This window comes from Bos indicus, chromosome 29, assembly GCF_029378745.1.
Source record: "Bos indicus isolate NIAB-ARS_2022 breed Sahiwal x Tharparkar chromosome 29, NIAB-ARS_B.indTharparkar_mat_pri_1.0, whole genome shotgun sequence".
In the NCBI taxonomy this organism is placed as follows: domain Eukaryota; kingdom Metazoa; phylum Chordata; class Mammalia; order Artiodactyla; family Bovidae; genus Bos; species Bos indicus.
Window position 1 is genome coordinate 43,506,637 of NC_091788.1, and position 16,615 is coordinate 43,523,251.

General features: G+C 55.6%; 1 protein-coding gene across 1 annotated transcript; it reads right to left on the minus strand.

Moving 5' to 3' along the window:
• Window positions 1-842: 842 nt before the first annotated feature.
• On the minus strand, window positions 843-12,669 carry PYGM (glycogen phosphorylase, muscle associated). The gene is made up of 20 exons (XM_019954368.2): window positions 12,353-12,669; window positions 11,191-11,292; window positions 11,026-11,104; window positions 10,838-10,941; window positions 10,329-10,460; window positions 8,779-8,890; window positions 8,612-8,694; window positions 8,053-8,196; window positions 7,643-7,735; window positions 7,250-7,396; window positions 6,952-7,115; window positions 6,547-6,661; window positions 5,910-6,011; window positions 5,418-5,565; window positions 5,055-5,113; window positions 4,787-4,928; window positions 4,137-4,344; window positions 1,655-1,789; window positions 1,377-1,443; window positions 843-1,263 (listed from the first exon to the last, which is right to left on the minus strand). Exons 1-20 carry the CDS (start codon window positions 12,593-12,595, stop codon window positions 1,114-1,116), a joined length of 2,529 nt encoding a protein of 842 aa, XP_019809927.2. The 5' UTR covers window positions 12,596-12,669; the 3' UTR covers window positions 843-1,113.
• Window positions 12,670-16,615: the final 3,946 nt, after the last annotated feature.

Here is a 16,615-nt window from a genome sequence, read left to right on the forward strand (position 1 = left end):
CTGGGGCTCCGGAAGCCTGGCTCCCCATGGGGCCGGATGAAAAGGGGCGGCTGCAAGCGACGGTGGGTTCTTGCAGCTAGAAAACTGGAGCCCGGAGGCCTGGCTCCAGAGAAGCACATGGGAGGGGTAGCCGCAAGCGGTTGGGGTCCCCACAAGCCGGGCCGAAGGGAGTTGGTAACCATTTCCGGCCGTTCAGGTTCAAACACACCCGCTGTGAAACCACGGGCCCCTAACAAATCTCTGAGGCTTGCCCCTCCCTGCTACCGGGCTGGGGAGGCGGGACCTCCCCCACAACTCAATCTTGGTAATACGGGACCTAGAAGCAGGCCCTTTCGGGACCCCAAGTGAGGAGGGGCAACGTCGGCGCAGCCTGGATGGCCCCCGCCTGAACACTCCCCTAGCTTTGGACCTAGCGTAGCCACCTGCTTAGAGACCCTTAAACGCCGCAGTGGGGCGGGGCTAAGGGCGGAGTCAAGAAGGCGCCAACCACCCGGGGACTCCTCCCCCTCTTGAGCCCTGCCCCCGACAGCGTGGATCTTCTTCCTTCAGCGGGTGCCGGAGGCCTCAGCTTAAGGCCCTGCTCCCGTCCCGGGTGGGCCCCACCCGGATGGACGCCACGCCCCCGGCCAGCCTTGCGGGCCGCTGACCTAGTATGGACACAGCACTGGGAGGAGAGGCGCGCAGGGTGACGCCTGGAAACGGGCAGGAGAGTCCCGGGCCCCACCCCCACAAGCCGCCCCCCTTTTGAGGGGATGCACCTGCCGCGGCTGGGGCGAAGGCACTGTGATTGCGCAGCTGCTGTGCCGCCCAGAGCTAAAAATATTTCCCAGCAGAGAGGGGAGTAAGGAGGCTCCCCAGGAGAATCAATTTATTGGGGAGTGGGTGCGGTTGGTCAAATCCATAGACGGGAGGGCCTGGGGAGCCCGAGGACAGTGTGGGAGCAGTGTCCTTCGTCACGCTGAACACTGGGAGCTTGAGGATGATGGGAAATGGGGGTTCCAAGGAGAGGGTTAGAGATCTAACTCCAGTACCCCACCCTCTGGACGAGGAGCTGGAGCTGGCCCAAGGGACTGCAGACAGACTCAGGGGCAGGTTTGGGTCTGGTCTAGAGGCTCAGATCTTCTCATCCGGGGCCGGCATGCGCTGGCGGGTCGGCTCCACGCCCCAGATCTCCCTGGCGTACTGGGCAATGGTGCGGTCACTGGAGAACTTGCCAGATGTAGCTATGTTCCGGATCACCATCCGCGTCCACTCTCTCGGGTTCTAGAGGCCACAAGGAAGCTCTGGGTTTGCTCTGCGAGTGGGATCCCCACCTTCCACCTCATTCTAACCAGGGCCGCCAAAGCCCTGCCAACCCCTGGCCCAGGACCCCTCACCTTGTACAAGGCACTGACTCTTTCCTGGCATTTAACGTACTCTTCATAATCCGCAAAGACTTTAAACCTGGAGGGGAATGGAGAAGTGGGAAAGTCTCCTGGGGTTGAGGGCCAAGCCCATCCTGTCCTATTGGATTCCTGAGGACCTAGACAGTGATGCTGCTTCCAAAGGAATGTGGCCGCAACTGCCCTGAAGCCATGTCCAGCCTCTCCACTGCTCCTGAGGCCTATTCAGCCCTGCAACCCCACGTACGCGGGTCCCTGGCCCGCCAGCTCACCGGTCATGGTGCATGAGCATGTTGACAATGTCCTTGAATAGGTCAGGCTGTTTGGGGGAGAAGAAGCCACTGCTCAGCTGGTCAATGACGTGCCGAAGCTCAGGAATCCGGTCATAATACTCCTGGGCATTGTACCTGTGGGGGAAGAGCCATAGTCAGCACCCTGGAAAGGGGTTCCTGGCTCCTCCTCCAGCAAATATCCAGAAAGGTCCAAGCCCCAGGGTGAAAACTCAGGTCCAGCCTGCTACTGTCCTCTCTACAGCTGCTGCACTTGCTCCGGAAGTCCTTCCACTCTTCTTCCCACACACCATCACTGTCACCCAACAGGTCTGTTTCCTCCATAAATGGCTTTTCTTCCCCACCATCCTAAGTCCATCCTTGGCCTCACTTTCAGGTTCCAGGAGGAGCCAACAGGTACATCCTGAGAAACATCCTTAAACTCAAACTCTCCAGCCATGTTCATCACTGTCCTGGCACCAATTTTCCTCCCCTAGGGTAGGAACTACTTCCTACCCAATGACTTCCTGGGGTAACACAATCACTTCCCGAGCCACCCAGGTTCAAATCTCTCCAGATCAGTTTCATCTCCTTCCTTCCCCTCTTCCAACCAGAAACCATGGCCTCCTCCTCAACAGTGTCCCTAACCCCCATCCCCAGCACTGGCCTGCTGTAGGGGACTCCCCCTGCCATCTGGTGCCAGCCCCACACCGGTCCTCCAACTGGACATTCCTCCCTCCAGTCAAGCCTCCATCCTGCAGCCAAAGGTGTCTGTTTGGAGTCTAGTTCTGAACATGTTGTACTTCACTCAAAACATTTCACATTTCCCTCCTATCCAAAGGACCAAGTCTGAATTTCTAGTCAAGCCCCACAGGAGAAATTCCTCTCAATATTTAGTGCCTGCTCTTGTAAGCTGAGTGTAAACTGGTACCAACTTTCTTGGAAATGATTTGACAATGTGTATGAGGGGCTTTAAGAATGCATACTTTTTTGACTCAGAAATATCCCCTTCTAATAATTATCTTGGGCTTCCCCAGTGACTCAGCAGTTAAGAATCTGTGTGCAACGAGGGAGACAAAGGAGACAAGGGTTTGATCTTTGAGTCGGGAAGATCCCCTAGAGAAGGGCATGGCAACTCACTCCAGTATTCTTGCCTAGAGCATTCCTTAGAGAGGAACCTGGCAGGCTACAGTCTATAAGGTCACAAAGAGTCGGATGTGACTGAAGCGACTTAGCACATAGCAAGCATAATAATTATCTTTAGGAAATAATTAGAGATGTGGACATCAGTGTAAAAGATTGGTCATCAAAGGGACATTTATACTAACAAACGAGGAAAATCAACCTTCACGTCCAACTATATGGAATTAGTTAAATAAGTATGGCATTTCCATAGGATGGAATGCTATACAAACATTTAAAATATTTGAAAGACTATTTAATGACATAGAAAATGCTTCAGCAATGTTAAGATAACAGGATTCAATATTGTATATATATTATTTCCAACTTTTAAAAACTACACAGGGACTTCCCTGGTGACACAGTGGTTGACTCCATGCTCCCAATGCAGGGGACACTGGTTCTACCCCTGGTCAGGGAACTAAGATCCCACATGAAGCACAGTGCAGCCAAAAAATTAATTAAAATTTTAAAAAACTACATATATATACACACACATATAAATACGTGAAGAAAAAGAGAACTGTGGCTTTAAATCTGGGGGATGAGATTATGAAAGACAGTTTTCTTCTCTGTAGCTTTGTATTTTTCCAATTAAAGAGCATGGACTGCTTCTATGCTAAGAAAAGAATCAAATTTTAAAATAAAATGTTAAAAATGTAATGCCAGGAAGATTGTCTCTGAAGATCTGCATTTCTGACCACAAACCCAGGTATAACTTAACTACCATACTCATGTTTCCCTTTTTGCCATGGCTGCCAGGGAGCTGAGAATTTCATTTTACTCCCAATTCCAGAAATGATATTATTTCTTTGAGTTGATATTATTTTCTCTTCCTTTTCCTTCAGCTCTGTGTTACTTCTGTCTCTGCTCATTTCATTCAACTTATTTGTTATGCTACCTCAAAAGTTTTCTAGACTTCTGATGGCCATAAGTAAGACCTTGTGCAGGGACTTCCCTGGTGGTCCAGAGGTTAAGAATCCACCCTGCAATGGCGGGGACATGGGTTTGATCCCTGGTTGGGGAATTAAGATCTCACAAGCCTCTGAGCAACCAAGCCCTTGAAACACAACTAGAGAGTCTAGAGAGTTTGTGCACTACAACAAAAGATCCCACATGACATGATGCAACCAAGATCCCACACGCTGCAACTAAGACCCAAGGCAGCCAAATAAATTTTAAAAAATGACCTTGCGCATCCTGGACCAGCCTTTCCAGTGGTGCCTCTTGCTCCCAGCTTTACCCTCCAGCAGTCCCACCTTGGGGCTTCCTGCCCATGGACTAAGAACTCTGCAGCCCTTACCCTTTCTGGTCAAGCCTTTCCACGTCCTCCACCCGCATGCCAAAGATGAAGAAGTTCTCCTCTCCCGCCTCTTCCGCCATCTCCACGTTGGCCCCGTCCATGGTGCCAATGGTCAGAGCCCCGTTGAGCATGAACTTCATGTTGCCAGTGCCTGAGGCTTCAGTGCCCGCAGTAGAGATCTGCTCAGAGAGGTCAGCAGCCGGGATCACTGCGGGGTGGCAGCAGGGGACACACTCAGCTCCAGGAAGAGCCCGCATGTCAGCTAGAGGCTCTGAAGTTAGTCTGGTCCCAGGCCTGGCCAGATTCAGAGTCCCCTTCCTCCAGCCCTCCAGTCTTCACCAACTGTCTCCTTCTCACTGACCCCTCTCCACCTCTTGTTGATTCTTGAACATCTGGGATCTAACCTGGACTCCTTCCACCCCCCAGCTCCACTGTGTGATTTGAAGGGCACTACTGAGGCCCCTCTCCCCTGTAATTTCATCCCATCTTGCGTGACATTCCACCACTAAGGGAACATCCTCATGATTTGAGTATTGTCCTCTCCAGATTCTTCTTTAAAGTACCAGTACCCCAGGAAGAGGAGATTAATATCTCTTCCAGGGACTGAACTCATCAGAGCTTCCCTAGGGTCCCCACTGGAGGCACCCTACCTTTCTCGGCCAGCGAGACTCGGTAGTTCTCCAGGAAGATCACACGAAGGCGGTCTCCCACCACCGGGTCGTGGTTGACCACATCCCCAATGGCTGTGATGAGTTTGATGATCATCTTGGCCATATGGTACCCAGGGGCAGCCTGTGGGGGCACACTTTGGGGTCAGCTCCACAGCCTGGCCTCCTACCCCCATCCTGCAACCCAACCAAGCTGACCTCAACCTGGATATCAAAGGACCACAGCCATGATCCGGGCTCAGCCTCTCACCTTCCCTCCAATCATCACAGTCCGAGGCACAAAAAACTTATTGGGTTCCTTCTTGATACCTATGGAGAAACAGAGGGATCCAGTGAATGGGCCAGGTTTTCCCTCTGGGCTGTAGCACCTGATGGCATCCAGTCAGCCAGGACTGGGCTGGGCAATAACAGGCCTGACTTGGGCTGGCTTGGTGACCTCATATCTGTCATGTCCCCACTCTCTGAGCCTTGGTTTGCCCATCTGTGAAGTGGGGATAATTCCATGTCCCAAGAGTTTCCCTGAGTACAAAGGAGATGTTGATGGAGAAGTATGCAGTATGCTGGGAGGTACACAGAGGCAGGAACAGGAGCCAGAGGGAAGCCTGCCACTCACGGTTGTACAGCGTGATGACATGGAGGCAGTTGAGGAGCTGGCGTTTATATTCGTGAATCCGCTTCACCTGGATATCGAAGAGTGAGTTGGGGTTGATGTGGACTTTGTATTCCTTCTCCAGGTATGCAGAAAACTTTAACTTGTTTTCCTGAAGGCAGGAGAGGGAGAAGAGCTCACCAATAGGCCTCAGCCTCAGGAAATCCTACATTCTCATTTCCTTCCCAGGAAGGTGAGGATAGAAGGCCACCTTGCCACCTTCATCCACTCCTGCATCAGGGCAGACATTGCTAAGCAACGTCAGCACTCTTTCAGTGAGGTCAGATGATGCCTTCCCACCATGGACTGATTCCAGGCAACTTCTACCAATGGCCTGAGGTTGCAGCAGAAATGAGCTCCATGGGCCATTCCTGACACGGACGTCCGGCCCTTCCAGCACTCTCCACTCTGGCCCCAGCACAGGTGTCTGTCCCAGTTTGCAGCACTGCTCCTCACCTGCTTCACTTTGGCCACATCCCGGATAAAGGATTCATCATCCACATAGGACAGCAGTTTGCGCAGCTGATCCAGGTCTGCGATGTATTCCTCTCCGATGCGCTGTAGGGAGATGGCGCTCAGTTAGGCCCCTGGCCCTCCCCTGTCCTCCTTCACAAAGGGGTCCTTTTCCAGGTCAAATAAGCAGAGTCCACTGCCAACAGCGCCTTCTCCTGCAGCCTCCCAGCTAGGGGGCAGGGCACGTACGCACTTCTCTCCTCCCTTCCTGACCTTGAGCTCGGATGGCTGACGCCCATCTGACCCCCACAGGCCCTCGTCCTGGCCTTTTCCTCTCACAGGCAGTGACTTCGAGGGCCTGCAATCTCTGCTCCTTTCTGGTCGTACTTAAGATGTGACCTGCTGATAACCCTCCATCAGGCTGTGAACTTCCTCGGGTTGACCTTCACAGCCAGGGCCTCCATTAGCTCACATAAAAGGTGGTTCCCCTCCTCCAGACACATGCAAGGCTGGGGAACGCAGTGCAGAATGGATTTCAGCCCTCAGCTGGGGGCCCTCCAGGGAAACACACACACAGCTGCACCTGGCTGCGCCTTGCAGTGACTGTGCTGACCGCTACTGGCCATCCACGACTTCTCACCTCAGCAATGATCTCTGCCAGCCCAGGGTTACACATCACCAACCAGCGCCGAGGGGTGATCCCATTGGTCTTATTCTGGAACTTATGAGGCTCCAGCTCGTAGAAGTCCTTGAAGCTACAGGATAGGGTCAGAAGATCATCAATCACCCCTGTGGAATGAGGGTCTTCTCCCTGGGGCCCCTACTCTGATTTCTTGATGAAAGGGTCCTGGAGGTGAAGGGGAGGGGGGTGCTGTGTGTAAGAGGGGACATCCCAGAACGGGACTGGACTGGATAGCAAGCCTGTGACCCTCGTAAGAGCCGTGCTACCTGTGGAAGGAGCCAGCAGAGGGCGGCTCTGAGTGACCAGTACCAGGCAGTGGGCGGGGCCCAGCGGGAGGGGCGGAGTCTGGGGAGCGGGTCTCACATGGTCTTCTTGAGGATCTCCGAGTGGATGCGAGCCACGCCATTGACGGCATGAGACCCGGCGATGCACAGGTGTGCCATATTGATGCGCTTCACCGCGCCCTCCTCCACCAGCGACATGCGCCGCAGTCGGTCTACATCCCCTGGGAACGCGGCTGCCACCCGCTGTGCCGGGAGAGACCAGAGCTAGGACGAGGACCCAGAACACAGGTTCCCAGCCCCTACCCCCAGATCTTCGCCCATAGCCTTCCCCAGGCCCTCCACGTCCCCACCCTCCACCCCAGGCCTTCTCCACTCACGTTAAGGAAGCGCTGGTTGATTTCATAGATGATCTGGAGGTGCCGCGGCAGCAGGGTCTCTATGAGGTGCACAGGCCAGCGCTCCAGGGCCTCGGGCAGCACCGTGTGGTTGGTGTAGGCACAAGTCTTCACAGTCACTTCCCATGCCTGACAGGTGGGGTGGGGAGGCAGGACCCCCGGGGCTTAAGCCAGATGGCTCTCCACACACACTGTGCAGCCAAGAGCCCCAGCCCTGCCACCGTCAGGCCAGGTTCTAGGACACCCGCCTCTGGGTCTCACACCCCTGTCTGTTCAGTGGGGGATCCACCTACATCTATCCCCTCCCCAGAGTGGGAAGGGAACCCTGAGATGGAGAGGGTGAGGTAGGAGTCGGGGAGGGGCCCGGAAGCCCACCTTTTCCCACTCCAGGCGCTCCTGGTCCACCAGAATCCTCATCAGCTCAGGGATGGCCAAGGAGGGGTGGGTGTCATTGAGCTGGATGGCCACCTAGAGAGGAGGGGTGTGGAGGACGGTTGGAGTCAATCTGGGCCCAAGGCTACAGTCACTGTCTTTTGCCCCTTCAGAGCACCCCCTGCCCAGGGCCCCTTGTGGTTCTAGGTGGAGGCCCTCAAGGGGGTAGTTGTGGAGCAGGAGGAAGAGGAGAGCGGATTATATTGAGGATCCTCAAGCAGATACCCCTCACACCCACCCCCAGCCTCCACTTCTTCATCTATTAAATGGGCGTTGCAAGCTCAGGCTGGAGGTGCGAGGGAAGGCACCACTCACCAGAGGTACAAAGACCGACCCTCCCTGGGGCCTGGTACCTTATCTGGGAAGGCATCGAAGTTGGTGCGCACGGGGTCGAGGCAGCCAAACTTGGAGGACTTGAAGCGGCGGATGATGTCCTGGAGCGTGGCAGCCACTACGAAGTACTCCTGCTTCAGCCGCAGCTCCTTCCCCTCAAAGAACTGGGGACAGTGCGAGATGGGGCGGAGTCAAGGTGGTGGGCGTGGTCTAACACTGCTGTGGGCGTGGCCAGGAGAGACTCCCACCCATCCCGAGATTCCTGAGACCTGAACTGCTCCACCTCAGGGACCCAAGAGTCTTTCTCCCACCAAGAAGCAGCAATGCAGTTGGGTCAGGAGGGAGGGCTACAAGGACCAGGAGTATTGTGGGTGTCTCCAGGGAAGAGCTCCTCCAAAGAGCCACCCCCCACCCCCAGATCCAAGCATCCTCACACTTAAAGAACTGGGGGGAAGTACAGGACACTCAGGGGCCAGCAAGATGCCCTGGGTGTGAGCAGGGCACCAGCAGGTGTCACTCCCCCTCCTGCCCTCTCCCACGCACACTGGCTTCCTGTCCCCAGCCCAGAGGGTAACATACGTTGTCGTTGGGGTACAGGACCCGTGAGATGTTCTCAGCCAGGTTGCGGTCCAGCACGGCCTGGATGTAGCCACCGACATTGACTAAAGAACAAAAGCGGGAACGGGGTCAGGCTTGGGCCGAGGGGCTCCGCAGCGGGAGGGGCTGCTGACTCCGGCGGAACTCACAGTCCTTGAGGTTGAAGTCGTTGGGGGCTTTGGCAGACCACAGGCGCATGGTGTTGACCACGTTGTTGCGGTAGCCAGGCACGGGTGTGTCGTAGGGCATGGCCAGCACCACCTGCGGGACACCCCACCTGCTGTTCAGAGGCGGGCCTCTGCTGCATCTCAGAGGCCCTGAGAGCTGGAGCTCCATGCTTTGTCCCTGCACTCCGCCAGCCAACTCCGGACCACAAGCAACCCCACCAACCTCTCTGGGCCTCGGCCATAAAAAGAGGACATCCCGGTGCCTCCCCACACCCCCACCGGCCCCCCTTGCTGGGCTGTTGTGAGGATTCCAGGAGGAGGCAGGGATGAGCTGAGACCAAGGTGGGCCTCTGTTGGTGGCCACTCTGCCATGGTGGAGATGCGCTGGCCACCTGGCCTAGGCATAATCTAGAGAACATTCTGGACTCCTGGAAGGACTGGGAGATCATGGGGCCTGGCTGAGGGGGTCATAGAGGTCAAGTCCATCCAAAGGTTAACCACAGGGCTCATTAGCAGTGACTAATGCTGGCCCCACCTCCCACAATTAGCAAACATCAATGTGCATGCACACTGAATGCTAAGTTGCTCATTTATGTCCAACTTTTTGCCACCCTATGGACTGTATCCTGCCAGGCTCCTCTGTCCATGCTGTGTCCAGGCAAGAATACTGGAGTGGGTTGCCATACCCTCCTCCAGGGGATCTTCCCAATGCAGGGATCGAACCCATTCTCCTACATTGCAAGCAGTCTTTACTGCTAAGCCACCAAAGCCCACAAACATCAATAATTGCTGCAAATAACTGCCAGCTACCACGGAGAAAGGGGTGCACCCACACCTCCTTCCCCAGCATTAAGTAGCCTCTGACTGGAGCAGAGCAAATGCTGCAGCTCAGAGAGGGAAGGGACTGGCCCAAGAGCATACAGCTAGGAGGGCAGCCAGAGCCCTGCCAGACCTTAGCGTGGATGACAGCGGAACAAACTCTGGGTTCTGAAAGCCTCGAGGTTGCTGTGCAGCCATCTGGAGGCCGGTGAGCTGCAGCCACAGCAAAAGGACTGGTGGCGGAGCTGGGGTTTGGACACCTGGTTTAGCGGTAGGCTCCCACCAACCTGCTCTATGACCTTGAACATGTCAGTTGCCCTTCCCAGGCTTTAGTTTTCTCTCCTATCCCCCTTTTGGACTGTTGGTTTATTTCCCATCAAGCCCCCAGCTCAAATATGCAGGGGAGCCAAGACTCTGTGATTATTTTGGGTGGTGAGGAGCAGTGGTAGAGCAGGGCAGTGTCTCTCCTCCTCCCAGCTCTTCATGTGGTCTGGCTCCCCTGTAACCCTGTCTCCAGCCTCTCTGGGTTCCAGCTGTGTGACCTCAAGTAAGTCACTTAACTCCTCTGAGCTCAGTGGCCTCCGGTATAAAATAGCACTCGGCCCAGTAGCTTCCAGGCTCTTCCTTTGCTTCTCTCTGTTTCCTCCAGAACCTCCACTCCTCCTCCCCTCCGCCTCACTAGATCTTCCCCTGCTCCCTGGCTTCCCCCTCACCTGTGTGTCCACCCACTTGGCCCCCTGGCTGGTGTGTTCCACTCGGCCATAGAAGTGCACCGGCAGCGTGAACTCAGGACGGGCCTTCTCCCAGGGGTTGCCGTAGCGAAGCCAGTCATCAGCTTCCTCCATCTGAACCGCAGGCAGGTCAGGGGAGAAAGGAAGGCAGAGTCAGAGCCAGGCTCACACCACAGCAGATGGTGGGCATAGCAGGAGCCCGCAGCCCTGGTATGCCCTGTACAGGGAGGGTGTGAATGACCGGCTCTGCAGTAGGTGGGCCCCTAGTCTGGTGGAAGATCCAATGGGGCTCTGTGTGTGTATAAGAGTCTGAGACATTCTACAGCTGTGGACCTCCTGTCCCAGGAGCTGACAGCTGGCTAGGGGCTGGGGGAAAGGGCAAAGATGCTCTCCACCCAGGCTGCTGGGGCTGCTTCTGGATCTATGTGCAGATGAATGAACAAATAGCCATCTTCATCATAACCACAAGGTCAGGGCCCAAGGTCACTCACCTGCCAACCCCCAGAGATCTTCTGGTTAAAAATCCCAAACTCATAGCGGATCCCATAGCCATAGGCAGCCAGGCCCAGTGTTGCCATTGAGTCCAGAAAACAGGCTAGGGGTGTGCAGGGAGGTGGATATCAGAGACCCAACATAAAGGAACACTTCTGCCCAGTCCCCTGGCACCCCGCTCACTTACCCGCCAGCCGGCCCAGGCCCCCGTTGCCCAGCCCTGCATCCTCCTCGATTTCCTCCAGCTCCTCCATGTCTAGGCCCAGCTAGAGGTGGGAGGGTATAAGAGAAGTCAGGGCCAAGGGCCAGCAGGTCAGTCCCCCATCCTGAAGGCGTGCCCACGCCTGCACACCTGATAGGTGGCCTCGTCACAGGCATTCTCCAACGCCAGGTTCACCATGGTGTTCTGCAGCGTCCGGCCGATGTAGAATTCCAGAGACAGGTAGTAGATCCTCTGTCCGGAGAAACAGATGGGGGTGGGGGAGGGGAGGGAGGGTCAAGGCGGCCCCCTGACATTCAGCCAGGCCCAGCTGGGCCTGCACCTCTCACACCTGCTGCCCCACTCCTAGGCTCCAGTGGGTTCCAGCCCTGCCTCCAGTTTTCCTGCCTTCTCAGGCTTTGGGACCCTTAGAAGGTAAGATACTGGTCTCAGCATTTCTTCTGACTTTGGACAAATCACTTTTCTTCTCTGAGCCTCAGTTTCTTCATCTGAAAAATGGGGCCATAGCCACCTCAGGGGGCTGAGGTGCTTAGGAGAGGTGGGAACCCCTTCCTTCACACACATGCCTGCCAAGAGCCCATCAGGAAGTCAGGACACAGGGAAGCACCACCAAGAGCTCCTGAAAAGGGGAGGCCAGGCCCAGAGAGAGAAGTCATTGGCTCAAGGTCACACAATGACTCAGGGCTAGAGTCGGCCATCTCCCTTCCTCACAGTGCCCAGCTCCCCTTGGCCCTCAAGCCTCAGTCCCAAGAAGGGGGGCGGAGAGACTCCAGTATCCAGGATGCTGATGGTGCTCTGGCTCCTGGTTTCCTGGGTCCCCTCCCCGCCCCTCCCCCACCCCCTGCCCAGCAGTGTCAGGTTGCTGACATTTACCAGTGACCCCAACAGACACTTGATCTCACCACCCCAGCTGCGCCCCACCCGGCACACCAGCACACCACACACGCGTTCGGTAGAATGTCCTTCTACTCAGGATCCAACCCAGGCCGCGGGGTCTTCCTGCCCACCCCCAGCAGCCTCTCCATTCTCTGACTGAGCGCTGAGCCTTTGCAACCAGCCTACCTGACCCGAGGCCCCTGACCTGCCCCCAACTCCAGGTTTCTCCCCTGGGTGGTCCCAGCACCCATTGCACCTGGCACCCCCGGATCGTCCAACCTCAGGAACCCGGAGGCACCCTTTCTTTTGCTGCAGAAAGTCCTGACCCCAGGAAGGGCCCGTCATTCGGTCCAGATCTCCCAGCCCCCAGGGCAGGGCCCCCCAGCCCACTGCCCACCCGGGGTGCCCCAAGCAGCACCTTGGGGTCCTTCTCGTAGTAGTGCTGCTGCGTGCGGATCCAGCGGCCCACGAGGTGGTCTCGCACCGTGTAGGCCAGCGCGAAGTAGTAGTCTCGCGGGGTGGCCACATTGCGGTCCTTCACAAGGGTGAAGTGTAGGTGCCGGTTGAAGTTCTTCTTCAGCTCAGTCACATTCTCCACACCGGCCAGGCCACGCACGCTGATCTGCTTTCTCTTCTCCTGGTCTGTCAGGGGCCGGGACATGGCTGCGGGAGGGTGGGCCGGACTGACTGTGCAGACGGGTGGCCTGAGCGGTGCCTCCAGCCCAGGAGTGGAGATCCCCAGCCAGCTGGTGCTTTAAAGCCTGGCTCCGGGCAGCTTGCCCCACCCCTTCCCTCAATGGGAGGGTCTTGGCCCGGCTCCTCAGGGAGCTATTTTGGGGTGAGCGGAGGAGAGGAGGGGCAGGGCAGGGCCAGGGCCAGCCTGGCTCCTTCGCAGCCCTGCACTGACCCACTTCCTCCAGGCCTCGCGCACTGGCACTAGGGTCTGCTGTCTTCTGCCCCGGCGCCTGCCTTGTGCAGGGTCGCAGTCAGGATGCTGCAGGCAGAGTGCTGCCTTGAGAGGCCAGAAATTTGACTGGAGCGGCTGGGCTGTGACTTTGGCTGAGGCTGCCCTGAATTCGGGTTATGGATGAAGGATGGTGTCTGAATGTGGGCCCTCAATCAGGGCTCCTTGGAGAAGCCAAGGAGGCTGTCGAGGAGGACAGGTGTCAGGAGGCCAAGCCTGCAGCAGAGAAGCTTGGCTTCAGTTGACTTTCACACAACAGGCTACACACCGCGGGCGGGATGCTCTCCAGTCAAGCTTCTATGGTGGCCCTGCCCTTTGGTGGGGAGGACATACGTTGTGGCTGAAGGCCACCAGCGCAGAGCATCAGGGTGCCCTGCACAGAAAAGGTGAAGCTAGCGGAGGACACTGGGCATCTGAGAAAAGGGGGACCGGGACTCTCGGTTCCAGGAGAGGTGGTATGGGAGAGGTCGCCTGAGGCAGGGCCACTGCCCCCACCCCATCCCCCACCGAAGTCCAGCCACTCTGAGCTCCCCCTGTTGCTGTCCCTCAAGGAGCTCTGAAGTGACCTTTCAAGAGGGATGGTCAGATTACAGGCCAGCTTTGGCTAGGGGCCACCAGCCTGGAGTAGGGGCCCCTGGGAACTGTAGTCCTGTGGCCCAGAGGGGTAGAACTGAAGCAGTCCATACACACACAGACACACACACACACACACACGGACACACACAGACACAGGCACAAGACACACAGACACAGACAGACACACACACATACACAATGGTATCAAGTCTCCCGGTGCCGCAGGTGAGTGAAGGCCTCCTCCCATTCATTTCTCCCGCCTAGGGCCACGCGGTTCCTAAAGTTCCTTTAGGATGGACTGGTTTGATCTCCTTGCAGTCCAAGGGACTCTCAAGAATCTTCTCCAACACCACAGTTAAAAAGCAACAATTCTTCGGCGCTCAGCTTTCTTTATAGTTCAACTCTCACATCCATACATGACTACTGGAAAAACCATAGCTTTGGCTAGATGAACCTTTGTTGGCAAAGTAATGTCCCTGCTTTTTAATATGCTGTTTAGGTTGGTCACACGGAGAAGGCAATGGCAACCCACTCCAGTACTCTTGCCTGGAAAATCCCAAGGACGGAGGAGCCTGGTGGGCTGTCGTCTATGGGGTCGCAGAGTCGGACACGACTGAAGTGACTTAGCAGCAGCAGGTTGGTCATAGATTCTGCTTTGTTCCTGTTTTTTGGCTGCGCCAAGTCTTAGTTGCGGCCTGTGGGATCCAGTTCTCTGGCCAGGGGTGGCACCTGCCCCTGCACTAGGAGTGCAGAGTTGTAGCCACTGGACCACCAGAGAAGTCCCCTGCTTTGTTCTTTGAGCAAAAGGAGCCCAGGGCCTGGTGCTGTTTCAAAGGAGGCTGGGCCTCCTAGAGTGGTGGACCTGGGGAAGGAGCCTGGGTCTTCTGGTCTGAGGGCCAAGGAAGCACATCAGAGGGCTGGCCAGCTGCAGGATGCTACAGTCTGTTTCAAGGACGGCCCAGCTGTTTCTGAGAACTTTCTGAGCCCCAACAGATCCAGCCCTGGAAATACCAGCTTAATGTGGAGGCCAAACTCCTAGTCTTCCGAAAGCCAAGCCGTGCTCTGCCCCTGCTCCCAGACAGCATCTGGGCGGGTCTTCCCTAGAGTGTGCTTCAAAGAAAAAAAGACCAGGGAGAGGATGCCAAAACACAGCTACCCCAAGTTCCCACGAACAGAGAAAACTTGCTCTTTTGCATTTTAAAAGTATTCTACACCTTGCATTTCAAAAGAATGCCTGGTGGCTCTCGGTGTGTAACAGTTCCCATCCTCAGCCTTTCCTCCTGGGCTGTGCCTCAGGGGAGGTTCACCCCTGCGCCAAGCTCGGCCAGCATCTCGGGCCGCCTGGCCTGCCTTCCTTGTGGAATGCCAAAGAGAGCTCAGAGGCATTTTGGCACCAGTTGCCCGTGTTGTCACCTCATGCCCCAACGGTGGCCGCATCCTTTGCCACGCAAACCTTCTTTGCACTGACCCCTAATTTTCCTGCTGCTAAGAACCTGCTCCCAACAGAGCACATTCCTATCTTATTCTGCTCCCCAAGTCAACTCATTCCACACCCCTCCCCCTGCTCATCAACTGGGTGATCACCCTGCCCCTGCTCTCAAGGAACTGGCTGAACTGGGACACAACCTGTTTCTGGTGCGAAACAAATGTGATACTTTGAGTTGGTTTCTCCAGCTACCTTTCTCCTGGGCTCTTTTGGCCTTTGTTGTGTCTATGGCACCCACTGAACTTTCCAGTCTTTTCCAGGGTAATGCCACCCCAGGAGACCCTTCTTTATTTCACATCCCCCAGCCCAGCATGATGGAAATTCAAAGACTGAAACTGACCTACTGGCTTCCCCAAGTCCCCCCATTTCACTCCCCATTGGTGTTGTGTGTATAGGTTTATGTATCAGTTCAGTCGCTCACTCGTGTCCGACTCTTTGCGATCCCATGGACTGCAGCACGCCAGGCTTCCATCACCAACTCCTGGAGCTTACTCATGTCCATCAAGTCAGTGAGGCCATCCAACCATCTCATCTCTGTCGTCCCCTTCTCCTCCTGCCTTCAATCTTTCCCAGCATCGGGGTCTTTTCTAATGAGTCAAGTTTCTTCGCATCAGGTGGCCAAAGTATTGGAGCTTCCAGCTTTAGCATCAGTCCTTCCAATGAATATTCAGGACTGATTTCCTTTAGGATTGACTGGTTTGATCTCCTTGCAGTCAGTCTGAGGGACTTTCAAGTCTTCTCCAACACAGCAGTTCAAAAGCATCAATTCTTTGGTACTCAGCTTTCTTTATGGTCCAACTCTCACATCCATACATATTATATATAATTTTGCTTATTTATTTAGGCTGCGCTTGGTCTTCGTTGCTGTGCAGGCTTTTCTCCAGTTGCAGCAAGCAGGAGCTACCCTCTACCTGCCGTGTGCAGGCTTCTCACTGAGGTGGCTTCTTTTGTTGTGGAGCGCGGGCTCTCGGGGGCTTGGACTTCAGTAGCCTGGGCTCCCAGGCTCGAGTGCTCGCCCAGTAGTTGGGGCACACACGCTTAGTTGCTCCTTAGTTGTGGGATCTTTCCAGATCAGGGATGAAACCTGTCTCCTGCATTGGCAGACAGATTCTTTCACCACTGAGCCCCCAGGGAAGACTTAATAGTTAATTTACTTATTTGGCCTGTGCCGGGTCTTAGTTGCTGCACACAAGAGCTTTAGTTGCAGGGGGTGCACGCAGGATTTCCAGCTGCAGTATGCCAGATCTTATTTCCCTGACCCCTTCATTGGGCACACAGTCTTAAGCCACTGGACCAGCATAGTTCCCTTTAGAGATTTAAAGAACCCTGAAACACACTTTCCCAGCCTGAACCCTGAACCAACACTGTTGTTTATGTCCAATGGTTTCTAAACAGATACATTAACTAACTCAGAGGTTGTTTATGGCCTACTAGATTTCCAACCAGAAATCCTGTCTCCTTCCTGGGACCAATCTTGGGTTTCTCCAGAGCACTTGGCGGGGTCTCAGTAACAGAGCCCTAACAGTGACCTTTCCCAACGGACATTCCTTCCACCAACCTGGCTCTAAGCGGGCAGGGAAGACACTGCTGCTGCAGCAGAACAGGAACAGGGTCAAGTAGAGGGCTCTGCCCTCCCCCAGGGGTCCAAGGTGGCT